Raw genomic sequence first — 27253 nt, 5'->3', positions numbered from 1 at the left:
AGATACACGCGTGTATCTCGTAACACACGTCAGAGCGACGGGAGGAGACGACGTACCGGCGAGACGTGTACGTGTGGTGGAGCAGCCACCGGAGTTGACATCGGGCTTTTGTGCTCGTCGCCGTTATAAAAGAAAGTAAATAAACAACACCGGGAAAGAAAACAAAAAGGAGAGCAAGAAAAACGAGGGATCTGTGTTGTTGACCGGAGGAAGAAGAGAGAAAAAGTCAACACCGTGACCAGTATCGTATAGTCAACAGCAGACGTCACCCGAGGAAGTAAAGCAGCAGCAGGGGTTTCGCAGCGCGCGCGCGTGTGCGAAAGGAACACCCTGTAGAGCCGAGGCGCAGGCGAGACGAACGGAACGGCGGAACCGGCGGCGGCGGCGGCGGCGGAGGAGGAGGAGGCGGCGGAGGGCGGGAAACAGCGGGATTCGCGGAACGGGAACGAACGTAGCGCGCGAACCACAGCGGCGGCGGGCTCCGGGGCGCGTTTTGAAAGGCGGCGGACTCGCGGCGACGGCGTCGGCGGCGGTGACGTTATAAACAACGACGGCAACGACGCGCTCGCCGGCGCCGGTCGCACGGACGTTCTCGCGACTAACTCGATCGCGAGCCGTTGCCCTCCGTTGTCCCGATCCGAATCCCGATCGCCCTCCCTCTCGATCAACGCCACCACCACCACCACCACCACCACTACCACCACCAACGTCCTTGCTAACACGACCCGAGAAGGTGACGGGCCCGCACAGCTGGACGTGGAAGGGAAAAACGGTGAGGGCGAGCCGCGCGTGTCCTTCCCGTGGTGTGTCATGGGGTGTTTTGGCAGCCAGAGCAAGCAGAGCCAGGACGAAAGCAGGAATCAGAAGAGACGATCCGATGCAATCACCAGGCAGTTGCAGAAGGACAAGCAGCTCTACCGAGCCACCCACAGACTACTCCTTCTCGGTGAGTTGCGAATTACTAATAATATTGTTTAACAATAATATTGTTGTCCGCGTGTTTCCGATTGTCCAAATAGTGTAAAGATCAAACCGGGATTCAAATACCCAAAAGTCGCGCTTTTACGGAATATAAACAAACGTTAAAACAAAAACATGTCGATTTTACATCGTCACTCTAGGCATCCGAAACAAACAATATTGTTATGACATCATACAAGAATATAAGGCCGATACGAGCCATTCCCAGGATGTTGAGCAGGAACTTGAACGTGCATACATACATGTATAACAAGTATTACTTGTAAATTTTTACAAGTAAGTTTTTTGAATTGAAAATTCAATTCGTAAATTCATACGGGATGCGGGATTTGCATCTCACATATGAAAGACCCCGAATACCCCCCTAACTAATTTTTAAAATATTGCGAAAAAAACTCCTCGGCCAGGAGTCGAACCTGGAATCTCCGGCTTNCCGTGCCATCGCCTTCCCTGTTAGGCCACCGAGGCACGCTTATTTTTTTTTTGTTATGACATGTTTTAATCTTATAAACAATGTCGCGCGTTCAATTGTGACTTGAAAAACAAAAATTAAAAGTTCCAAAAACCCGATGACAGTTCAAAATTTAATGGCTCGTGATTTCGGTGAAAATCAGGTCGGATGTTTTGACTGATAAAAAATGGAAATAGTTTGGTCGCGCGCGCGCACACACACACACACTTTTGAAAAAATTACGATCTCGAAGGCGATATTCGAGGGAAGTCCCGATATCCGGTTTCAAGAAAAAAAATGTGATATACAATCGCATTTGCGAGATGTTAAAGTCGGAATATCTTTTTAATAAGAAGCTCTCTCTTCAAACTCTCTCGCAAATTCATTTCTTCTCGCATTTCGCGAAATTACACAACTTAGAATATATATATATATATACCTATATATATTTTCTCGCAATCGAGTTTGAGGGGGGTAATGAAACAAAGTTGATCTCGGTGGTTCGTTACCTAAGCGCCTCGTCTTTTAAATTAGTTCGGTCAAATTAATCTTCCGTAACTTCTGTTTATTTAATTTTTTTTTTTAACGCGTATATTTAGAATACGAAGATAAGCATCAATCAATACCTTATCGCTTCTCTTTTTTTTTTTTCTGTACCGGTAACAACTTTTTATTATCTCACTCGATGCACAGCGTCGCGCGTTTCTTTTCCCTCCTCTCCGTTAAATTACGTAGAAAATGGGGGACGCGCTCTACCCTTCTCGCGTGTATATTTCGAAAGAGAATATAATTCCCGGATGTTCTTCATTCTTCGGCGGCGGCGGCGGCGCGCGGGCGATCACGTTCGTGAACTGAGGCGCGTTAAATACCGGCCGATGGCCGTCGGTTTCGGACAAAGAAAGTTTCCGAAGCCGAGGGCAAGCCGGTCGACCGGTCGCTATCGTGATGTTCAACGGCGCGTAATTCAATTTTATCGATTATCGTGTGTGATGGCACCCACGAATATATATTCCAGAGCGGTGGTCGCCTCCTCGTGTGTGTTTTGTATCCTTTTTCGTCGCTCTCCCAGACTCTGTGTGTGTGTGTGTGTTTGTGCATGTTTCTTTCGCAGTGTCTCTTTTATTCTTCCCTCTTTCGTCTCATACGAGATTCAAAATTCCGCGTGCGTTTTTCCGTTCATATTACATCGTCAGCTGTTTTCCGTCCCAAGACGTTTTGGACGATTGAGAAATCGATTCTTGTTTTTTTTTTCTTTTTTTTCGTCATATTTGAATTAACTTTTTGAACAGAAGAGTCAGACGCAAACATCCTCATCTGGTTTTTACCGGTTTTTCAGACAAATCGACAAAAATGTTGATGACGCAAACACGCACACTTTTTACACTTTAATATTTCACGTGCAACACCTCTTGCTTTCCATTGTTAAAAAAAATTACGTTCGCTTCGAAAATATCTTCCTCGCTATGCTCTTCTGTCTTTTTTTTTTTTTTTTCGTTTCATTCACACACGCGTCTGTTTCTCGATTATGCACCGATGCGCGCGCGTGCATCACTTTGACGCGATGCTTAACCTGGTGCCCCGTGACACATCGCCTTCCTATTATCCGGCGTTTATGTAGGTCGTCGTTCTAATTCGATGCGAACGCGTCGTCATCGTCATCGTCGTTGTCGTCCTCGACGGACGAAGCAACAGCTGTCGCCGCATTGTTTTCTCGTCGCGTGCGTATTACAAGCCGCACAAAACAGCCGCGGCCCGATTGGTATACTCGTGATGGTTGCGTCGCGCATATGCGATCGCAGAAATTTGAGGAAAAAAATTCCGAGTTGTTAAAACATTCAATTCGAGCGACACACAAATTTCGATATACGAATTTAATGTGTTCCCTGAAAATTTCAAACACAAATGCAAACGACGTGAGATGTGCGTAATATCACCAATGTTAAAATATAGCGCGTCTTTGCGCGAATTACAAATTGCAGAAAATTATTAGATTAAAACCTCAACTGTCAAAAAAAAAACAAAACAAAACAAAATTCGCCAAGCAACGCTTGTCGACCGGGAGTCTATTAATCGGCTTTAAAAGCTCGACTGAATAAGTTCGCGTTTTCCGATTCAATTTCGTACTTCGAGCACTTAAACGAGTTAAGTTTCACTCCGCAGAGATGATCTTTGAGAGAAAAAGAGAGCAAGACGATAATAATTGTTATTTAAGTCACAATGCGACGTCGTACGTTATTCGCAATAAAGCGATGTCGATCCCATTTTAATCCGTACTTTAATCGAAGCGGATTTACGCTACGCGATTATCTCGTCGGAGACGCATGGTGTGTGTGTGTAAGTGTGCGTATTTTGCAATGTGCGTTATCGGCGTGTGATTGCGATCGATAACCGCGGCCGGCGAAATCTTGATTTTGTCAGCTGACAGCGACGATATGTTTGTTTCTGTCGCGCACGCGCTACGAAATCGAGCGTGTGTGTTGTATTGCAAAATTTTCTGACAAAACAGAAGCAAATCCTCCTCAGACGCTATAGCGACACGCGAAATGGAGATTCAAGCGACGATTTTTGTTCCTTGTTTCAGGAGCGGGCGAGTCCGGCAAAAGCACGATCGTCAAACAGATGAGAATACTGCACGTCAATGGTTTCAGCGAAGCGTAAGTTTTATTTTTAAAAGCGGGGCGGACGCGTGCGCGCCGATCGGACCGAGGCCGATCGGTCGGTCGGTCGCTTGCTGCTGCTGCTGCTGTTGCTCCTCCTCGTTGGCTCCATCCGTTCCAATCCGACGATGTGTCGTTAACCCATTAAAGGCCATAATCGCTCCTTTGTTTCCATCGGGGGCTTTTCATCGTTCGGGCTCGCATTACAATTAAACGTCAGCGGAATGCAATCGTACTCACGCAGACCATTTACGAAACACAAAACCACACGCGGGACGCGCGCTCATTGAATTTCCGTTCGAATATTTTTCGTTGTAATTCGACACACTCTCTCTCTCTCTTTCTCTCGGTCGTGAAATGAGAAATCGAATCGCCAAGTGTGTGTGACATCAGCCGAAATCAGAGCTCGATCCGCTTCTTCGCCACGCGAAATGTTCGCTTGTTTTGTTTCTTCAACGCCTGGCGTTTAAAATCGCGGCATGAATGGTCTGCGAAATGTGGAGCGATTGGGATTCTCGGACTGCGCGAATGATTCATTTCTGTGGACTGTGCTGTTTCAACAGCTATGTCAACACGTGGCTACAACGTCGCCGCGACTACTTCCTTTTTCCGACTCGTCGATTGCGACTGTTTATTTTTTGTTTGTTTTTATTCTATCACGATATCTCTTGAAAATTAAAAAACGCGCGTGTTTTCATACGCAACAGAGAGCACCTCCTCCAATTCCTCTCTCAGCAGCAGCTTCTGAATCACTTCTCGGCAATGTTATTTCCGCGACGCGGAAATAATTATCTGTCGCGTTTCCTTTTACGTCCGCGTGTTTTTTGTTTTTCTCCCAGACGTTTAATTCGCAACGTGTGTATCAAATGTCACTTGATTGCGATGAAAACAAACTGGCGTTGCGAGACTGTCTAATGCGTGTTTTTCGTGTATTGCAGAGAAAAGCGACAGAAGATCGAGGATATCAAGAAGAACATCAGGGACGCGATTTTGGTAAGCGCGTTAATTTTGTCTCGCGAAAGTTTATGTAACGTGTGTCTCATTAAAAAAAAAAAAGAGTTATCAACGCGTTATTCAACGAGCGACCTTTTAAGTGGAAATTACAATTTCTCTTCTCGCATCGATATACGTAATCATTACGTGACACGAAAACTCGATTGGCGAAACATTATCGCCGATTTGTCATTCGAGATCCGCATCACGCGCCGGGAATTATGTGTTACCTCAATGCGGTCGTTTCTGCGCTGGTCGCATTGACGCAAACGATAACGACGTGGTCAGTAATAAATTTTTGCGCGCGGAATTCTTACGTCGCAATTAACGACGCGTTAGCGTCGACTACGATTTGGTATCTGCGACAAAACAAAAGCGAGATCTCGCCGAGAAGATGTTAAACAGGTCTTAAAATAACGCCGATGTACGGCCTCAAAAGTGTGTTCGTCTGTTGCTTTATTTCTCGCGCATCTGAAATTTTATTTATCAACAAATTACATTGTGTTGAAGACAAAACAAAAATAATTACTAAATTATTACGTCGCTTTATTTTGCAGACGATAACCAGTGCGATGAGCACGTTAACGCCACCCGTCACGCTGGAAGATCCGTCGAATCAGAGCAAAGTGGACTACATCCTGGAAGTCTCGTCTTCCCCAGACTTCGATTATCCGCCGGTGAGTCAGAGCCTCCGTTCGTTTGTTTGCTCTCCTCGCGGGCGTGCGTGTGTTTTCTCGCGAGAGAGAGGAAATCGGTGATTCGCAAGGAAGAGTCATCCTTTCCCGCGGCGATTTCTCGTCTCCGCGAATTCTCCGCGCGAAACGCGTTTCGTCTCAGCGACGACTAACGGAAGAAAAAGAGGAACACGTCGAAAAACAAAATAATTATTGTGGTTTTTCCCTCTGTGCAAATATAAAATATGTACACACGTAAATATGTTACGTCACGTCCTAGAAATAACACTTCGAAGCGACGATTACTTGGTGCGGTCGTTTAAACGCGTTTAAGCCGGCCGATTACGCGGCGCAAACGACGAGAACACAACGACGAAATTTATTTAACGACTCATCCGTGGCATTTCTTTGCGTCTCTCGTTAAATCGACGAACATCTGCGCGGATTAAAGTGCGACACACATACGCGCGCGCTTGCGAAAAGCTCTCCCACGTCCTGAGAACCACTGCGTGGCATGATTCCTTGTTCGCGATATTTACACAGTCACCGTACACGTCGGTGCGCCATGTAGTGATCCTGTACTACGATATGCCGCGCCATTTCTCACGTATATGCACGCGCGCGCCTCGATTGTGTCACACGACGAATTCACGCGATCATTATGTGGCTCGCGCGTAATCGAAAATTTCCACATCGATTTGCGGATGCGAATCATCTGCAATAAATTTTTTTTTAAAGAAAGACGCTCTCATCTAGCTCGAGGAACCAATTTCTACCGGAAAATCGCGATGCGTAAAAACGCCTCCGCTCCGATAACGTATCTTGAACGGTGAGACTTCAGGTCTGCTTCAGGACAGTGTGCGGTTCGGAAGATAGATGAGGAGAGAGGCAGGTGCGGAGACGCGGCTCTCGAAATAAAATCGTCGCGACGAAATAATCGCGCCGTTTTGCGTCATTCGGCGCGCGCGAATCGCAACGTAACGACGCGCGCGTTGTTACCGCGCGCAAATCCGCGTTCGTTATTTAACGGCACGTGTCCTCTGTCACTGCACATCGTCGGCGATGCGCTTGGTTCGAATCGAATTATTTCACGCCACACGAGCGCTTTCGAGAGATCGCGCCGAAGTTCCACAGTTCCGATTAGCGTTTCCCGCTTGATTTTTCAGTTTGACTGATATTATTTTTCTAAAGTTCTTTAAAAATATAAGCGCAAAGATCAACTTTGCGACGGGATTTTTTGACTCGACGATTTAATTCATTTTTTCAAAAACTCGAGGGAATTTGAATAATGTGGTCGAGTGTTTTCTTCTCTCTAGAAAAAAAAAAAAAGAAGAAGAAGACAAAGCTCGTGTGGCACGAGGTCGAGTTTTTCTATCGATTACAAGCAAATAAACGCGTATCTCGAAGTTGCGCGAATATACACGCACACGTGCTCTCTCGGCATACATCAACGGCGTTATTTTCGCGATTAGGAGACAGAGATAATATCCGGAGTGCTCGTCGCGAATTCTGCGCGTCTTGACGCTTTCTGTACGATTCGCGTTTAATTTGTCACTGTCGTTCCGTTCCACACGCGCGCGCGAGATGAGAGATACGTACAACAGGGCACACACGTCTCGCACGGATGTATGAAACTTCATTTTATTTTTCCGAGAAATATACTTTTCCGAGAAAAATATATTTCTCGGAACGCGCGGGAACACAATTTCCGCACTCGGATGGATCAACACGCGCGCGCGGTATATATTTAATTTGCGCGAAAAATTAGTGACGAAAAAACAATTCGCGCAAATTGAGAGAGGCGATAACGCCAGAAACTCTAAACAACCCGCTTTGGATATTTGTTTTTACGAGAGATCGAACGGACGTGCGCATTATTTTCTTGTCACTTCTCTCGGAGAGACGTTAATATAACAGAAAAATTCTCAATAATAAAATACTTTCTCTCCTCAATGTTACATCAACAAATAAAAGAAGGAGGGATTTTTCCCGTTTGAAATATTTAAACACACTTTTATCGCACACAATCGCTCTCGGGGTTTTTTAATTCCCATATGGTGCGCGACGAATGGTGTAAAACTTTGCGACATGTTTTTTTTTTTTTTATTTTGTATTTTTAGCAGCCGGATTAAATTTTGCGGCCGCGTTTAGAATTTAATGAGAGAAAAAGAGAGAGAGACGGGAGAGATGACGCGCGAGGTTTAGACGAAATTATTAGTACGTGCATAATCGCGGTAATAAGGCAACATCAGCCGGCGATCCTCCGCGCGTAGACGACGAACGGGATCGACGACGATGCGTTCGTCCATTCCATCGATCGTGGAAGCGTGGAAATAGCATCGACACGAGAATTTATTAATATAACCGTCGTCGTTTTATATATACACACGTATACACAAGTACGTGTAACATCGTCAAGCATCGAGCTGAGCATCGCCGGAGCGGAGTTCGCCCACGCGAGATCCGTGCGCGTTGAGAGACAAACTTTCGGTATGGACTTCCGACTACGAACGTGTAACCCCGCGCCGTGTAGTTTTCGCGGTGACATTTAAAACGAAAGATGAAAGAACAAGCGCGCGGAATTACAACAGCGCTTGCCAATTACTTGCCTGCGGGACGGGAAAATTGTACGTCGTCGTCGGAACGATCAATCCGTCGACCGTCGATTCGCAAACACTCGGGAAAAGTTAAACGTGCTCTCTCTCTCTCTCTCTCTCTCTCTCTCTCAAAAATTGTTAATTATTGATATTACACACGGTGTTGCGTTGTATATACAGTAGGGTGGCTTTTATTTACTTTTGATGAAAATTGATTTTTGAATTTTTTTCGCGGCATTTTTCAAAATGGTTCCAATTGCTAAAAACATAATCTGTAAGAAAGTTCAGTCCCTGGGTTCTTAAACATTGAAAAAATTATTTAAATGCATAAGGAATCGATTTTATTTTATCATCTTCCAACTTATCAATTATATCGAAAAGCACGTTAAACAAAAATTGCAGATCTGGATGAGAAATATATACATTTTGTCATTTATTACTTTTTTTCGTACAACTAGTGGTTTTCAAAAAAAAAAAGTAAGTTTCTTCTTTCTCAGTGAGTTTTTGTTTTTGGACAAGCGTCACGTTCATTTTTTTTCTTTTTTTTTGTTTTACGTCTGAATTAGCAAATAAGTTGCCGGAGAAAAAAAGAAAAATTGTGCAAAGAGTTGTGTAAAAAACAACTTTAGATACGAGAGGGAAATAACCGCGCGCACGTTTTGGTTGCGTACAAACTAAGCTTCTGTTTCGCAATTCGTGCACGTTCGTACATTTCATTGCCAGAAATATCATTGCGCGATGCAGCTGAAATAATTAATAATAATGTTTCGCGCCGATGTTTCCTGATGTTGATTTATGCGCGGGCGTGCTCGCACACACCGCCGCGATTACTCGGCAAGTTTTTAATTCCTATCGCGCCGGAACGCATCTCACTCGGTCGCGATTTCTCAACACTTACCACTTTGTTTACCACAAACAACACTTCGGAGTAAGGATTGTTCATTAACGTGTATTTTTTGCAGATTTGCCCGTCCGTCGGAAGCTCTTGTTCATTTTCAACGAAATAAAAATTCAGCTCATTTGGAAGCTAGTTTTCGGAAACGTCAATTATTTGTTTAAGTAAATTACAATCAAATTCAGATCGCAATCGTGTTTCGACAATGTCAAACTACAACGCTATTTTGCATTTCTTTTCGCGCGCGCGAAATGTGTAGATGCGCGTGCATTCGTCGAGCACTTCCTTTGAGAACGCAAGTCGCGGATTTTTCGCGGAGCGGCGCGTTTTTTCAGCGGTGAGTTAACGACGAATTAAACGTCAATCGCGCGTTACAACGCGGCCGGACGATCCGGCGTGCAATAAAGACGGCGATAAATGTACTATAAATACATGTGAATAGGCCGGTATTGCGAGCTCTCTCTTGCGGCGTCGTTCGATTCGCCAGCTTCGGTCTTGATATTGCGCGACGATATTTGCATGGTTTATTCGCTTGTTGCATATTTTGTGTGTGAGTCTTAAAAGTAGTCATAAAATTTTAACAACAACAAATTTAACAACAAATTCAAGGTCATATAATGTGAGTCGATGTGTGCTAGATGTTCGTGAAAAATGTATTTTATTTTATTTACTTAAACACTAACATTAATACGCATGATAATTCCAACTGAATTCAATTCGAAAATTCATCTAAGATGCATTTCACATATAGACGAAATTTATTTTATTTTTATGGAAATTAAAAAGTGAAATTCAGTTTTGAATTATTGTGTGTATTAAAATTTACACATTTTTAAATAAATAAAATAAAAAATATGTCGCACGAACATCTAGCACAGAAATTCGCACTGAATTTTTGACCAAATAACTTTGGGTTAAAAAATATGCGATATTATTGAAATTTTTACACAATATTATCATAATTTTTTACATTATTATTAAAATTTTACTAGAAAAATTTGAATATCGCATATTTTTCTCGTAAAAATGAGATTTATTTGTCTCGTAATTTTACGTACACTGCACTTACATATATGCGTATAACGCGCAGTGCGTCAGATCGGCGTTTTCTGCACATTTCAATGTCAAAATGTATTCCGTTTGCGCGAAATTAGCAAAATAAATAAATTCGAGTGTATTCGCGCGTTAAGCGCCGCGCGTGAATTTATAAATAAATCATCGACGATTGTTCTGCTTTGTTTTTTTCCAGGAATTTTACGAAATCGTCGAAACACTCTGGAAAGACCGGGGAGTGCAGCAGAGCTTCGAGAGAAGCAACGAGTATCAGCTCATTGACTGCGCCAAATAGTAAGTCTCGTTCTTTTGTTTCACAATTTCGCGAAAAAAAAAACAACAACGCGCGTTCTATTCGCACACATGGATTCGAGTCCGAAAAGGATTGAGTGAGAAACAAATCACGTGTGCGCGGCATAGAAAATGCACATACATATATATTCGCATAACACGCACGTCACACGCACGGAATAAATAAGTCGCATTGTCTACAACAAACGCGATCTAACGACGTTTGGTTTTCAACGCGCGCTTTTCGCGAGGTCGTCGCGCGATTACATTTCTCATCGATTCGATCGTCGGATCTCTCCTTCACAAAACGCATGACGAAATGCCGCGGTTATTGTAATCTCGCCTCCGTGGGTGGTATCGCGATTCGCGATAAAAAGAAAAAAAAATTAGCAAGATAACGCACACGCACGCATACTCACGATAACCAGCCAGCGCGGTTCTTTTTCTCGCGGAAGAATACGGACTCGACTCGCTTTTCTCTCTCTCTCTCTCTCTCTCTCTCGCATTAAAGTCTCGTAATAAATAAAATTCTCAAATATATCACAAACACAGATAAAAAAAAAAAGAAACAATGACCAGAAAAATAACGCCGCTGTATTTGTAGCTTCTCGACATTTTGAAGATTTTATTCCCGTACATAAAGAGGCTTTGGAAAGACATTCGCGTGTGCATTTGTAAGATTAGCAACACCGATTTGACGCTAATGGACACAATGTCTTAACGAGGTAATCACTTTGACAGGGGTCACTCGTTTGTTCGAGGGGGGAGCTCTCTTTCTCTCGATAAATTGACCCAACCTCGAGCTTTTTTCTATGCTAATTCGATCATATTGAGCGGACGATACGAGCGTTGATTTAGTTACATAAAGCGAGTGCGTGTGTGTGCGCGCGCGTACTTCTATGAGATTACGATAGAAAGAGAAGAGAGAGGGAGGAGCTCATTTGACGGACGGCATGAACGCGACTGATTGAATGCGTGTAGCGATCGGTAATTCGAAACGCCGGGGTTGTTTTCAATCGACCGATCGATGGTTTCTATATTGCGCGAGGAAAACCGTGTGTAAATTTTTCGTTCAATCTTCTCGCGGTCAAACATTTCCTTTCCTTTCTGACTCGCGTGTCTTCGCAGTTTCTTACGCGGGCAGTTTATTTGGCCATAATCTGGCACGCATTATTTCCGATTGTGTGTTCTTTTTTTTTTTTATTCACACGTCAGGATCGCGTTCAACGCTTGACCTCCAGCGAGCCAACGAAAATCGGTCTATTTTCTATTTAATGAGACCATTTTTTCGATCAAGTAACATGCGACAACGTTTCACGTCCAAGTTTGTAATTTTGACAGTAGCGTATCCGAGTAACAATCTTCTCGTACACAGAAATGTCCGCTTGAACTTTGGTGTATCGCCAAATTCATCCAGATTGCAGAATACGCGCATTTTCTCTCTCTCTCTCTCTTTCTCTCTATCTATCTATCTATCTATCTATCTATCTATCTATCTATCTATCTATCTATTTATTTATCTATCTCTTATAAACATTTTGTGTCATTTATAATCGCATGCGAATTTCTCGCGCTCATTTTTATTTCCTTCTTTGTACCGGTGTGCGACCGGAGTGATTTTTCTTTCCCTCCCTCCCTCTCTCTCTCTCTCTCTCTCTTGTGTGCAGCGGGAATCGTTGCTGTTAAAAATAGCGCGTTGTATTTTTAGGCAGCACTCCGGCAGTGAGAGCTATAGCGTTTTCGGGGCGTAGACGAGGAAGACGCAACATAGTTATAATGTTGCGGTCGTATTTCCGCGATTGTGTCTTCCTGCTTTTTTTCTGTATCTCTCTCTCTCTCTCTCGTGAAAATTTATTCACGCGGCGCGTTTCGAGCGTGGTTTTTCTTTTAAGACGCGCGAAGAAACGCGATCCGCCCGCCCGAACGAAGAAACGATGCGGAATAAGAGAGAGAGAGAGAGAGAGAAAACGCAATCGCGCGCTTGTTGGCAGTCGAGAACGATTGATGTTATTTCCTCTTTTAACGTCGTTTCCCGGGAAAATCGTCATCTCTCGCACTTATGCCAGAAAAGAGTGCGCCCTCGATTTTCTCGTAAACAAGGCGACGGTTTAAAGCCGTGTTTTTTTCCGTATATAACGACACGGTGTGCAGTTTGCCCGCGACAATTATACTCTTGGAAAATTATCTCGAATCTCTTAATTTTTCTCTCTCTCTCTCTCTCTCTCTCTCTGAGTCATTATGTGTGTGTGTATGTGTGTGTAGAGGGGGAATAAATATTTGCCCGGCGCGCGATTGTGCTGTGCATAACAACGCGCGATTATATCGATTGTTGGTTCAGTGTGTGTGTGCGCGCGCGCGCGAGAAAGAGAGAGAGAGAGACTCACTTCCGGATTTGAACGATCTTTAACACGCGTCGGCGCGCGAAATAAGGATTCTCGATAACGAGCGCACGCGCGTGCATATCACGTTAATTGCTTGAAGAAAGGGAGAAAATCGGACGCGCATCTCTTCTCCTCTCTCAACGTCTTTCGTCGCGCCGTCTCTCGATCGCGCCGTATTTTTAAACCGCGGCGGCGGCGGCGGCGAAACCCTGGAATCTCGTTACGGCAATAAGCGACGTTTCAATTAGGCGATAACACACACGTCGACGCGTCTTAAAAAAAGAAACACGCGTCGCTATATTTAGAAACGCCAGTCTATGTCGCGTGGATTATTGATGCTGCTGTACACACACACATACACAGTTCGTAAATGTTGGTTAAACTCTTGCCTCCCCCTCTCCCTTTTCTCGCCGTCGATACGCCCGTTACATGTACTTACGTATACAGATGATTTTTCCTTGTTTTTTTGCCTCGTCCGAAATAAACAGTTCGACGAACATGTTCTCCTCGCGCACGTTGAGAGACGCGGTTAGAGGAGATGGAATTAAATTTGTTCTTTAAACACGGAAAAATCTTTTGCAGAGCAGCAAAGTGTCTAAAGCGTCGTTAAACCACCGAGTCGATTTATTTGCACGGACGAAGCAAGTAGCGAGTAAAAAAGATAGATGTTTTTCTCGAAACGGGAATCCTCTCAAATAGAAAAATTATTGTTCGCCGCGAGAGAGACTCTGATCTCGCGCGGCTGGGCCAAGGTACAGAAGAACAGAAACGGTGTTTAAATGTTTGCCGAGCGGTCGGTGACGTTTAGGTGCGCGGTGCCGCGGAACCGCGCCAGGTTCGCCAAATATTTGCGCGTCGAGCGAGAATGGTCGCGCGCGAACGGGCGTCAAAAGACTCCAGCGTACGTGTGTTGTGTTGTGATCGCGAACGAAGCGTCGATTTCCTTTCACGGGGAGAGGGGGCGAAAGAGGAAATTGAGTCGACGAATTTCTCTCGAGTGTCCCGCGAAACATCCTCTCGGCTCGGATACCGAATACAGACATGTATTTGCCGCCCACACACGCGCAAAATTTATAAACCCCGAGCAAATATATCTTCTCCCGGTAATCGCTCCCAGCATCGACGCCAATGAAGTTTCGTCATGGGAGTGACGCGCGAGAAACCGCCGATGTATCCGCGTAATCTTCGAGTTAATTTGACTCGATTCACTGAAATTCGAGTGTAAATTTACACTCTTCGAGATGTCGCGCAAATGACGCGGCACACATCCACGTCCAACTTTTATCCCGTGCCTCGTGTTCCGAGTTTGTTTAGAATATAATTCAAATCCCAAGCTTCTGACGAATTTCCGAATAAAACAAAAGTCACGCTAATTGTAAACATATAACGACACGTTAAATCGGTAGGTACGTGAGTAAACGACATCGTCTGAAGGCCGTGTTTCTATCTTCCAAGATAACGCGCAAGACAAATGCGCGAGAGATCTAACGATAACAATTAATTAACAACAACTTTATCAAAGACGTAAAAAATTAAATACAGATTTGTAAACGAAGAAACAAAAAAAGAATCACAACGAAAGCGCCTTTAAAGAGACGAGGCAGCAGCTTTAAAAGGCCTAGCTCCAAAACAAAAAAATATTATGAGAAAAATCAAAATACGAACTAAAAAGACATCAACAACTTCGTTACGAAAAAAACAATAAACACAGACTAGAACACGTGACTTCGTAATATTAACGTGTTAACAATCGAAAAGTGATTCGGAGCGAATTATTATTCTCGCCGCAGAGAGGATGTTTCGGAATCGTCGAGTGTTTTTGTTTCATTTTTTTTTCTTTGTTTAATTAACCATCTCGCGCGTATATTAAACGCACACGGTATATTACGTATATATCGTGTTCAATAGCGAGGCTCTCGGCACAGAAGGGCTTCTATCTTCGTGTCCGTCGACACATCAAACGCATTCGATTCGCGCCGCTCTGTCCGGCCGGATACACGTTATTATCCGTTCACGATCCGGCTTTCATCGTTTTCCCCGAGCTTTGTCGCCGCGAATTAATTCTTCATGAACAAACAGCGAACGTTTAACCTTTAAGCCGGAAATGTGGTCGCGAGAGAGATGAGTCCTACGCAAGCGTTTTACAAAAAGAGCTTTATTATATTCTTTTTCATTTTCTCTCTCTCTCTCTCTTTCTCGTCGCAACATTAATTAAAAAAGCGCGTAACAGGAACTCGAGATTATATTTTTCTCTTTTCGAGATAATTTTGCTAATTGACGCGGAGATTATCTTCGAGATGAGAGGAGGAGATTATTTTTCGTCGTTATTATCGCGCTGCGGCCAGAAACAATGCTTTTTTTCACGGCAGAGGTGCGTGTAACACACATGTGTTTGCTCACATCTCAAGGTCTTGTCGGCGGAGGGTTAGCACGATAACGAAAAAAAAATCGTTAAAAATTTTGCGGCAGCTAAGTCCCGTCGCGGAGGGGGCAGACCGAGAGAGAGGGCATTGGGTCACGACCTCCTTCCTCTTTCAATTCTCTGGAGGTCGATAACCTCATTTCTGTCGGAGCGCGCCAATTACATGACCTACCTTCCTCTCGCTCGAGCCTACACTCCCGTAACACACAGACCTGCAGACTAACATGCGGCCTTCTTTTTTTTCTTTCTTTCTTTTCTTCTCGCATGTATCGCTTATCGGTGAAATTCATCGCGCTTGTTTTTTTTCTTTTCTTTTAACCGCAATCAAACGACCAGAGAGATTAATAACTTCGCGAACGATTACGCGGGTGATATTCGATTTGTTGTCTCGCGAGTTGTCGCCTATAAACGGAATAAAAAAGACAATCGAGAGAGTTGTCTTCAATTCGCGTCTCATGTAGCACGAAGTATTGTACTTCTCCCACATGTTCGCGCGAATAATAATATCGAAAGTGACAAAATACTGTCGACGCACGTTTTGCCCACGGACGAGTTTTTTTAATTGTCTCGTCAAGAGATATTTTCCAAGCCTTTTCTGGCCGATTTTGTGTGTGTGTATGTGTGTGTGTGTATATATATATATATAGCGTACGCGGCGAGCTAAACCCTTACATACGATTGACGGCGGGCGGTAGTAGAGCGAGCGGTGGCAGTGACCCATGACCCGGATCGGAAAATGGGTGCCGGAGGGGCGTGTATGCACACCTCCGCCTGGCGAGGCTGTGAAGGGGTTAGGGTAGGACATCGCCGAGGATCGATTTTCTCTTGGTGGGCTCCCTCCGCCCTCAGCGCACCTTTCCCTCGAAGGGACGGCGGATCGAAGAGCGAGAGAGGGTTCTTGCACAGAGAGTGAGAGAGAAAAAGAGAGAGAGAGAGGAGCGAGTGAATGAGAATGGATATGAGGAAGGTAAAGAGAGAAAGAGAAGGTGTGTGTGTGTATGTGCACGGGAGGAAGAGTGTGTCACTTCAAAAGAGGGGAATGTAGAAGAGACTGAGGAGAGAAAGGAAGACAAGAGATAAAGAGGGATAAAGCGGCGGAGAGAGAGAGAGAGAGAAAAAGAGGGAGCGCAAGCCCGGCCGAACCCAGGAATGAACGCGGTCCGATCGAAAAAGGAAGTTGACACTGTGTGTCGAAGTGGCTCCGACACTGATAACGTTATTGGCTCGTATTCTGTCAGCGTATCTAAGCGCTAAGAGCAACTTGGCTGATTTCACGCTCGCGTGTCTGTTTACCGTACATCTTCCCTCTCTCTCTCTCTCTCTCTCTCACGTTTGGGAGAAGAAATGTGTCGAGGAAAGATTGGTCGGTTCGAAATATATACACACACACACACACAGACGCGAATATAATTCTAGTACGTTTGTTGCTTTTAGCAACGAGATACGCGCGTTATCGCGCGCGATTCCCGAACACACGAAATCGATGCAAAATATATGTGTATACACGACAATACACGTTTTTATCCTGGAAAAAAAATCCCGTTCTAAAGTAGTTGCGGAGAGATTCGTTTGCAAAAACCCGCGCCGATGCGGTCGATACGCGGCATCGACGATTTCGCGCGACTGATATAATTACACAAATCTGATGAATATCGCATTGCGAGTCGTAAGAGAAGATCGACTATATATATATATGTATATGACAACGCGGTTTATAATTACCCCGCGGTGTTTTAAACCGCGGGGATGAATATGTCAGGGGAAGAGAGAGATGAGATATATCGCGCAATATGTTACACGATGTTTTACACGAGAGAGATTGATTGATACACAGTCCGGTATCAATTACAGGCAATTACAGTAATTTGGCAACATCGCGCGTACACACGAACAAGAGAGAATAACAAAGTCAAATTCGGGGCAGCGCGTTTGTTATTTTATATGCGATAACACACACACACACACACACTCATACACACATACAGACACACTTTGCCATCGAGTCTGGTTAGGTTACAGCGAGAGAACATTGAAGTTTTAATGAAATCGTCGTCGTCGTTGTCGCTCGGATTATTTTTTTCTTTACAAAACGACCATCGTCAAAGACAAAAGAGCGAAGAAGAAACGCTTCCGTCCGACGACGCGTTTTAAATACGCGTTTTTCCGCTCTCTCTCTCTCTCTCTCTTTCTGGCTGTGTTTTTCGAACAAAAATCCCGTATATTAAAAATTCCGGATGAATCTTCCAGCTGACGCTTCCCGAGAGAAAAGACGCGAAAAAAGCGCGTTAAAAACGTTCGATCGTGGGATTTTTCGCACTTGCGACTCGATTTTTCTTTCCCCTTCTTCACGCAGTGAACCACGTGATCGCGCTCGCCGATTTGTATCGGGTTGCTGCGATCACGTGGTTCGCTGCGCGCACAAAGGGGAAAAACTCCCACGATCTTGCATCAGTGATCATTTGGACTACGTTCGATCGTTATTTTGTTCTCGCGATCGTACAAACGCTCTTCTCTCTTGTCGTTATTACAAGATCGATTCTGTATAAAAATCATGCGCACAATCGTTTTCTCGTCTTCGCGAGATTCCGCATCGAATTCTGATCGTCGCACGTACGTAGATAAAATTTATCACAGACCCATTAATCCTCACGCGATACAAGTAAAAATCTGTTTCTGTGCACGCGTGTCTACGCGTCGCTGTTACATTCGCGCGACACCGGAGAAACACGCGCGACGATGTCGAAAATCGAATTCGCACATCGTACGTAGAACTAGACGACGCGTTTTCGACGACCACACGCGAACGGTTGGCGGAGTGGCTCTCGCGATAACGACGCGGTTGATTGACGATGATTGTTATCATGGATGCCTCGACATCGATCGAATCTAGTTCAATTTGATTACGACGACGTCATATTGCTTGTATTGTTCCTCGCGCGCGTGCGAACATATAGATTTTTTCTCCCGTTACGACCTTTTACGCGACCGTTTACTCCAATTACACACGTTCAACGCGCGAATTTTGTCCGAGATTGGAATTTGATATTATTTCGTACAATATATCTTTCGCGAACTTTCGATAACGAGAAGAAACGTTTTGTAACGAGTTTCTCGCAAATTTGTTTAACCCGATTGCGATTTAATTTGCGATCTGTCCCATTAGTCTGGGACAAGGTCGCGCTCGAGGAGGTTCAGGCTCCCGATAAAAACTCCGAGAACTCCGTCTATTCGGCTCGTAATGTCCGGGCATCACCGCGCGAGTCTCGATCGCATGTTATAAGGCGAAGGGGGTTGAAACATGCATTGAGAAACGTGTCGCGCGCAATGGATGGAATATTCGTGAAATTGTTGCGAATGCCACGGCACGTAGCTGAATAAATATTTTAGAAAGTAAATGTTACATGTTTGTTGTTTACACTCGAAGAAACAAAAAAGAAACAAATTGTAAAAGAGAAGAAAACAAACTGCGGCAGTAATGTCGAAGAGTTTATCGCGAGAGGGGTGGTTTTACACGAACAAAATATCTACAGATGTAAAAAAAACAAAAAAAAACTATCACCTTTTGTAACACTTTCACAACTCTCTTCTAATTCCTTGTGTTTTGTGTTTCAGTTTTCTAGATAAGGTAGCGATCGTAAAACAACCGGACTACACGCCCACGGAACAGGTGATTATCATCTCTTCTCCATCTTTTATCTCCGAGAGGAGCGGACGCCGCGTGTCGAGATGTCGTAATTAGACATCGAGATTTGTTTGTTTGTTTGTTTTTTGTTGTCTCTCAAGATTTCTCTTGGCGCTTTTTTTTGTTAATGTGCATATTTTTTTTTATTCTATTTGGAACGAATTTACATTTCGAGACGCACCGATTTCGTCGCGCGTATGTATCTGTGTTTTTTTTTTGTTTTCAGGACATCTTGAGGTGTCGAGTCCTAACGTCTGGCATTTTTGAGACGCGGTTTCAGGTCGACAAAGTAAACTTTCAGTAAGTCCTAAAGCGCGAGACACAAACACACACGCTTACCCTTACGCGGATGCTGTGTCGTAGGCGCGTGCTTCGCTCCAATGTCGTGTGTGTGTGTGCGCGTGTATGTGTGTGACTATATATAGCCGACGTATTACAGTAACATCGGCTGACGGTAAATATAAACGCACAACGGCAGTGTGGCGGCGGCGCGCGCGCTCTCTCTCTTAGACCTAAAGCGCCTAGGCATCATCCTCACCACCACCTTTCATGTACATCGCGCACCGGGCAAGAACTCGCGCGCACACCATTGTATAAACGTGTGTGAGCTGAAATCCATTAACCGCGTTAACGCCTCCGCAACTTTGTAACATTTTCCCTTTTTGCGTTCACTCGCAGGTCACGTACGGCGCTTCACATTATTTTCTATAGGCCCACCCGTCGTCTCTCTTTCTTTGTCGCTTCTCCTTCTGCATATCCCGTTTCTCACAGTCTCCCGAGCGTTTTCAACCGGCCTCGATGAATCCAACGCGAATCTCTCATCTCCAACTGTGTTAAATTAGACCGTTCGTTTCGCGCGAACTCGTGTAATAATTTGTTTTCAGTTTGAAAAAAAAAAAAAAAAACGTGTACAGCGTAAAACATTTGAAACGTCGGAGAGGCTTGTTCGACGATCGTCTCACGACACGATCTTTGTAATTTGACGTAGCGACAAGAAAAAAATTCCCGTTCGTAGTTTTCATCGTTTCCTCTCATTTTCTTTGCAGCATGTTCGACGTCGGTGGACAGCGCGACGAGAGAAGAAAATGGATACAGTGCTTTAACGACGTTACGGCAATTATATTTGTTACGGCGTGTAGTAGTTACAATATGGTACTCAGAGAAGATCCCACAAAGTTGAGACTCCGAGAGAGTCTCGATCTCTTCAAAAGTATTTGGAACAATCGGTATGTTTTTTTTTGTGTTTTTTTTTTTTCGTTTCGTCTCGAGCGTGTTAAATTCCGTGTGAATTTGGTTTCGATGCTCTTTTTTGCAGATGGCTACGCACCATTTCCGTGATCCTGTTTTTGAACAAGCAGGATCTACTGGCGGAGAAAGTCAAAGCGGGCAAGCACAAATTGGAAGATTATTTTCCGGAATTTGCGCGCTATCAGACACCGTCGGAACCGGGAGTGGTGATAGATCCCACGGAACAACCTGACGTCATAAGGGCCAAGTACTTTATCAGAGATGAATTTCTTGTAAGTACAGCGTTGCACTGTCGATCGTATTTCGCTATGTTCGATCAGGATCCGTTTCTCTCTCTCTCTCTGACACATGGGACATTCCGTTTGTTTTTTCAGCGCATAAGTACTGCGAGCGGTGACGGCAAGCACTACTGCTATCCGCATTTCACGTGCGCCGTCGACACGGAGAATATCAAAAGAGTGTTCAACGATTGCCGGGACATCATCCAGCGGATGCACCTGCGTCAATACGAGCTGTTGTGACTTCGTTCCTGTCAACGTCTCTTGTTATCCATCAATTCTGACCGTGTTCGCGCTCGTGTTGCGTCCCGAGTTGCCATTACCGCGGTAGTCGCGCGAGAAACGTGCGAGCAAGATGTGAACGGCGTTTGTGAGCAGCGTTCGCAAGCCCGCAAGACTCGTCGCGAGGGCACGTGTGCTGCGAGTCGCATTCGAGTATCGCGCGCGCAGGAGGGGCTTCCTTGTCAGTCCAGAGAGCGCAATCACGGATGATGAGATCGCGCTCTCGAGATCGAGAGAGCTCGCGTTAAAGCGAGAAGAACACCGAGAGTGTGTGACACACAACCGAGAGTGATTCTCCGCGATCGCAAACTCGATCGACGTTTTTCCCCTTGATAAAAAAAAAAAAAAAAGAGACAAAGAGCCGGCGCGCCAAGCGCCGTCTGTGAAACCCTGTTTCTCGCGCGAACAAAACGCTTGTTCCCGCGTGGAAAGAAATAAAAAGAAAAAAAACGTCGCGCAAACCCGCGAGCGAAACGGCACGCCGACCGCGTGTTTCCGTTCCGCGATCGTTCGACGGAAACAGTCGAGTCGGCGGCTCCTTCTCGAGCGGATGTTTATACATACATATATATGTATATATTCTCAGACGTGTTTGTATATACATATATATATATATATATATATATACACTATATATATACTATATATATATATATGTATATATATATACTATATATATATATATAGTATATTCCCGGTCACTCGACTCTCCCCTGAATTGAAGAGTGTGCTGAACACTCGTCGTCGTCCGAAATGACGGCGGGAAATGAAAACTCTTTTGCGCGATATCGCGCACGCATGTATGAAAAAAAAACCATTACCTCGTAGATTATATTTCTCACACGCGAAATTTTGTTTTTTTTCTCTTCGTAGCGAAAAAATCCGCGGAGAAAATCCTTGATCGTTTCGAAGCCGCCGCGGGGCCAACGTTGTCGTCGGTGATTTTTGGCACTTGTTCTAGTGACGATTCCCCCTCCTCCCCTCGTTCAACACACTCTTGAAAAAAAAAAAAAAAAACACGTGAGTTTAATAATCGTTCAACTTTAACTTTATAGGGATAAAGTTATATATGTTTCCTTAAGACTAAGGCAAACCTCTCTGGTATTTAACAAACAAGAGAGAGAAAAAAAGTTTTATCGTTTTTAAAAAAAATTTTTTTTTTTTATATTTGTTTTTTGAATCTCCAATTTATCTTCGTCTCGCTGTCCTTCTCACATCTCGCTTAGAATCTCTGCGCCTGTTATATTTTCCCTTGTTTTTCTTTATTTTTTTTTTTTTTTTTTTTTTTTTTTTTTTTTTTTTTTTTTTTTTTTTTTTTTTGTTTCTCGTTTGTGTGTGTCTTTCCGAATCTCACTTGTCTTTTTTTGGATTTTTTATTATATTACATTGGCCCGACCCGATAAAAATCACACACACAGCCGCGCCCTTTCTACGAGAAGAGTATTTTGTGAGATTTTACAGTATTTCGAAGAGCGTTTTAATTATATAACTATGTATCGAGAGAGAAAGAGAGAGAGAGAGAGAGAGAGAAAGAGAGAGTATGTGTAAACAGGGTGACCGTCCACGGATTTTTATCGTTTTTACGTACGTTTCTTACAATCGAGGTCTCTTATCATATCGATATGAATTTTTTCTGTTTTGTTTTTACAGAGACACCGTAATTCGATTTTTATCCTTTGATTTCTCCGTACTTAGGTACGTGCGCTACCGACAAACAGCAATTGTGTTCGCACCGCGACCTAGTCCGCGTATAAGGAAACGCGTCACATTCGAGCCCCACGTCATGTTTTCCATTTCGTTGTACGACGTTTTACTTTTTTTTTCTTTTTTTTTTTCTGTCACCTTTGCGTAAAATATTTTCGCGTTACCTTCGCGTCTCGCTCTCGAAATAGAGAGAGAGAGAGAGAGATCGTCTTGCACCGATTAAATATCGTACAAATCTTCACGCGACTGACGCGACAGTCTGTCACATGCGGATTATTTTTCATGGTAAATGTTCCAAAGAAAGAAAAAAAAAGGATGAGAGAAAGACCGATGCGCGCGCAAAAAAAAAAGCAAAACTCATGTCCCTCGCGCGTCACCACCGAAGTTGCATTCACTTTTTTCCTCGTCGTCGCTACTTGGACACCCTGATAATATAATGCGGTAAGCTAAATGCTTATTATCTCTGCCAGCTTTCCTTCGAATTCAATTCCGTATATTTCGATTGGCATTTGTATACATATGTGTGTGCGTGCGCGCGCGCATATATATATGTGTATATGAAATGAAACGATAGAAAATATACCTGCGCGCGCCAATAATACATATACATAGATCAAACAAATAGTAGCGAGCAAAAATCGACAGCCACATGATTTGTTGTGTCCTATCGAAGTGCGGAAACCAGATATTTTTTAGCTACGACATTTACACGCAATTTAAGCATTTGTGCAAATTTATAGAGATTAATTATATATATATATATATGTATAAATGACTTTGTAAAAAGATGCAACTATTTTTTTATGACACGTATTGAGTTTTGAAATTCGGAAGTCAAGAAAGAAGAGATTGATCGCTACTGTCTAACGCGAAGAGAAGAATCACACCGTAATATTTATCAAAAAAAAAAAAAAAACGCCAACTTCGATCTTTGCAAAAATCAGAAATCACGTACGTGGTCTATGTGCATATATCATTGTGTGCTTCAATGCGAAAAATCTAGCCGCAAATAAAAATACGCGATGCGTAACAGTCTGTCTTGTTCGGGATGAAATTTTGCTTAACTTTCGTTCGTGTCGCAAAGGCTAAGCTCTCAAACGCCAATTAAAAACGCGATGAAAACAAAAAGTTCGCGAGAGTTAGAAGAAACGAGCGTAAACATTTCAAGAGTTTACGCCGCGTAACACGCCGCCATGAGCGAAAACGTAATTTCTATTCTTCTCTGTGAATTAATTGATCGATATGCTGTGCGAGTCTCTTCGCAATACGAATCTTTTTACACCATGACGTAAATCGCACAATTACAAAAGCAAAAAATCGTCTATTCCTCGATTTGTGTCACGAAACGATTCGATCTCAGAATTTTCAGATCGTCTCGAAGAAAGAAATCATGGTGCGTTGTGTCTCTTTTTGAACAACCGCGCAATCTTTTATGATTTTTTTTTTTTTAACTCACCGTTTTATTCAGCGGTATCGCTGAGGTTTCTCTCTCGTCTTGTGTTTGACACACATTACCGAAGTAATAAAAAAAAACTACTAAAGTACACGCGCGATTCACGTATACATACACACACACATATATATACATATTTAATATACACTTGCCAAGTCTCGACGAGAATTTTCGGAGCGTCACATAACAAGTGTTTTCTATACATGTCCATTATTTACTACGTAACTGTAACTTCACTATATAATATCGATGTTGGTGTACAAATATATGTAGTGACACAAGGAAAGTGTAATCTCACGTCGCAGGACACACTGTATCCTCTTTGTTCACTTTACGTCAAAGTATCTCATTTCTTAAAAAGAAAAAAGAAAGAGAAAAAATCTCACATTATTATTTTACAAACACAAGAGAGTTGTCCTGTTACGTACTTTGTATATGTGTACAGTTACATCAGTCGTACTAGTACAACAACAAGACACAAGCCATAGTTTATTATATTGCATTATTTATAACTTTGCGCGAAATGTTATTTTTATTATGACGGAAAGGGGGAAAGAGGGGGGAGAGAGAGAGATAGAGAGAGTGTGTATGTGTGTGTGTGTGTCTGTGTGAGCGAGTGAGTGAGTGAGTGAATGAGTGTAACATGAGCGTGAAGCCAAAAAAAAAAAGAAGAGAATCTCTTTTCGCGATTTATTATTTAATACTTCCATATGGAAACAATTTAAACGTTCACATCCGGCACAAAGTCAAGTGAGAGAGCGAATGCAATCGAGTATAACTGACTATCTCATTATTGAGAAGAGACTATTCTTGTATATATACACACGTATTGTATTTATATATACTTTTTTCTCTTTTCTTTTTCCTCTGCAACAGACGATTTCGCATCGCAATTTCTGGTAGCGACGTCGAATGGAAAAAAAAAAAAAGAACAATTAGCGCGTGCTAAAGAGACGTGATAACAATAGAGTATCTATCGTTAATGATCGAGACAGAAGGTGTATGACACGCAAGGACAGTGTGTGTATGTCGCTGTATTATTCACAAGAGAGAGAGGAAAGAAAGAATTCACGAATGGTTGAATCATCGTTTGTGCGTGTGTGTGGGTGAGTGCGTGTTGCGTGCATGGACTGAATCGAAGTGAACAACGTAATGTGCCGAATAAGTAACCGATTCACGTGGCCGCGACTACTGTTCACTTTACACATGTAACGACATACATACGTACATATATATGTACATGTATATGTATATATTATATGTATACATACATACACCGAGATCGCACAAGTTTTTCTTTTCCTTTATCGTACGTAAAAAGACGAGCATGTGTATGCGTGCGTGCGTGTGTGTGTGTGTGTAAAAACAAAATATCATGACGCAAGTACGTTATTATTTGTAAATACGATAGCGTTTCCGATTCCGTATTATCGAGGCAAAGCAATGAACGTTTTAATTCATTTCGGCAGAAATCTCGTTTTTTGAGAAAAGAAAATTGCGAGCGACGAGCGACGGGTGTGATGCTTAGGGAAAGGCGCATCGAATTGACGAGAAACGCCGTTTAAAAACGATGGAACGCAGCAGAACTCGATGCTGAAATGTTGTTTAGTCGACGACGCGCGCGCGCGAGCGGTACGTATTTTTTAGTAAAAAAAAAAAAAAAATTAAAAAAACGCAGTCGATGCTACGCAACACAAACGCCAATCGTCAATAGGTGAAAATAATTAAAAAAAAAAAAGAAATTAACGCTGCACGTTGTCCGCGAAGCACATTATTGTTTCGTCTTTAGCAATATTCTTTGTGGACCACGTTGCCAATTATGTAGCCTTAAATAGTGAAAGTGAAAGTAGACTGTGTGTGTGTGTGTATGTATGTGGTGAGTGCATGTGTGTATTTGGAAGTAACGTAACGAAAACGGGGAGTGTACGGAGATTCGAAGCGGCAGCTAATAAGAAGCTCCGATTGTGTCAGCTGTTGTTGCCGCAACTACCATACTCGTGTCAGAATTTTACGATCTGTGCGTGTCGAGACGAAAAACTCAAGATTGTAACGCAACAAATCTATAAAAGGAAACGATGAAATTGTACTTGTTTTAGACAAACGCATTGAGAATGTCAAAAAACTTGGAGAAAATTTATCTGCGGAGTTGTTGCAATTCGGATCGCGTACACAATCTGTTGTTGTGTACACAATCACGCGATAGTTGCGGCTTCAGCGGATGTCACTGTCCGATGACTAATCGGAAGAATTTCCACGCGCGATGGAAAAGTAAAACGGAAAACGTTTTTACGAATAAGTCGCGATAAAAAAAAAACAAAAAAAAAGATTAGAGCGAATCATTATATTGTCGTTACGCTGTTATTCGATTAAAAAAAAAAAAAAAAGAAAAAAAAAAGAAAAAAACAATCTCCTCTACGCTCGCAGTGTCGACTCGAATTAAAAGTAGATAGTATATATATATACACATATATATACATCGTTGTAATATTAACTATTACCGTCATCGTGACGATAATGACTATATCGTGTGGCGATCGTTGTTTAGAAACTGACTTACTGGGAGTAGCGATTTGTGTGTGAGTTCTTCTTCGTGAACGCCCCCCAAATGTTCGACAGAACATCGCAGAAGTTAAAAATCGCGCGCGAAATCTCGAAATATTTATATTTGAAATATGAAAAATTGCGAAGCGCGTGATATTTTGTGACGCGCGACGTGTCACTTCGCTTTTGTTTGATGAAAAAAAAAAAAAAGAAAAACAATCACGGAAGCGATTTTTGCGTCTCAAAAATCAAATTCTTCAACGAGACGCTAATATTTAAGTTTGAAAATTGTTTCGAAGAACAAAAACCAAATCAAAAAAAAAATCTAATTGTAGCGAATATCAGAGCTTTTAGTCTTTCACTATCACTCGGAGAACGTTGAAGAAAAGAGCGAGCGCGTGCAATAAGAGAATTCTCGCGCGAGACGAAATCGCGTGCGCGAGAAACAAAAAGAAAAAGAAACCACCATCTGTCACGAATGAACCGTGTGTGTGCATTCGACGATTATTAGTTTTTATATAGCAAGAGAGATATAAATTGTTATTAGCTAATATTTTCGTTTTGGATGGTTTCATCGACGGAATCCGGGAGGAGTTTCTCGTTTTATATTATTATTCGGAAGTGTTTGTTGTTTAAGTCCGATGTGTTGCGTATATATATATATGTATAT

At 43.0% G+C, this 27253-nt stretch overlaps 1 protein-coding gene across 1 annotated transcript; it reads left to right on the top strand.

Moving 5' to 3' along the window:
- Positions 1-575: 575 nt before the first annotated feature.
- On the top strand, positions 576-21235 carry LOC109860532 (guanine nucleotide-binding protein G(s) subunit alpha). The gene is made up of 10 exons (XM_020439673.1): positions 576-946; positions 4014-4086; positions 5028-5082; positions 5640-5759; positions 10498-10595; positions 19008-19062; positions 19304-19377; positions 20124-20303; positions 20393-20597; positions 20700-21235. The coding sequence occupies exons 1-10, from the start codon at positions 811-813 to the stop codon at positions 20844-20846; spliced, it is 1143 nt and encodes a 380-aa protein (XP_020295262.1). The 5' UTR covers positions 576-810; the 3' UTR covers positions 20847-21235.
- The last annotated feature ends 6018 nt before the right edge of the window (positions 21236-27253 follow it).

Source organism: Pseudomyrmex gracilis, unplaced genomic scaffold, assembly GCF_002006095.1.
Source record: "Pseudomyrmex gracilis isolate BER0280 unplaced genomic scaffold, ASM200609v1 scaffold_405, whole genome shotgun sequence".
NCBI classification, from domain to species: Eukaryota; Metazoa; Arthropoda; class Insecta; order Hymenoptera; family Formicidae; genus Pseudomyrmex; species Pseudomyrmex gracilis.
This window is presented reverse-complemented; position numbering and strand designations above follow the sequence as displayed.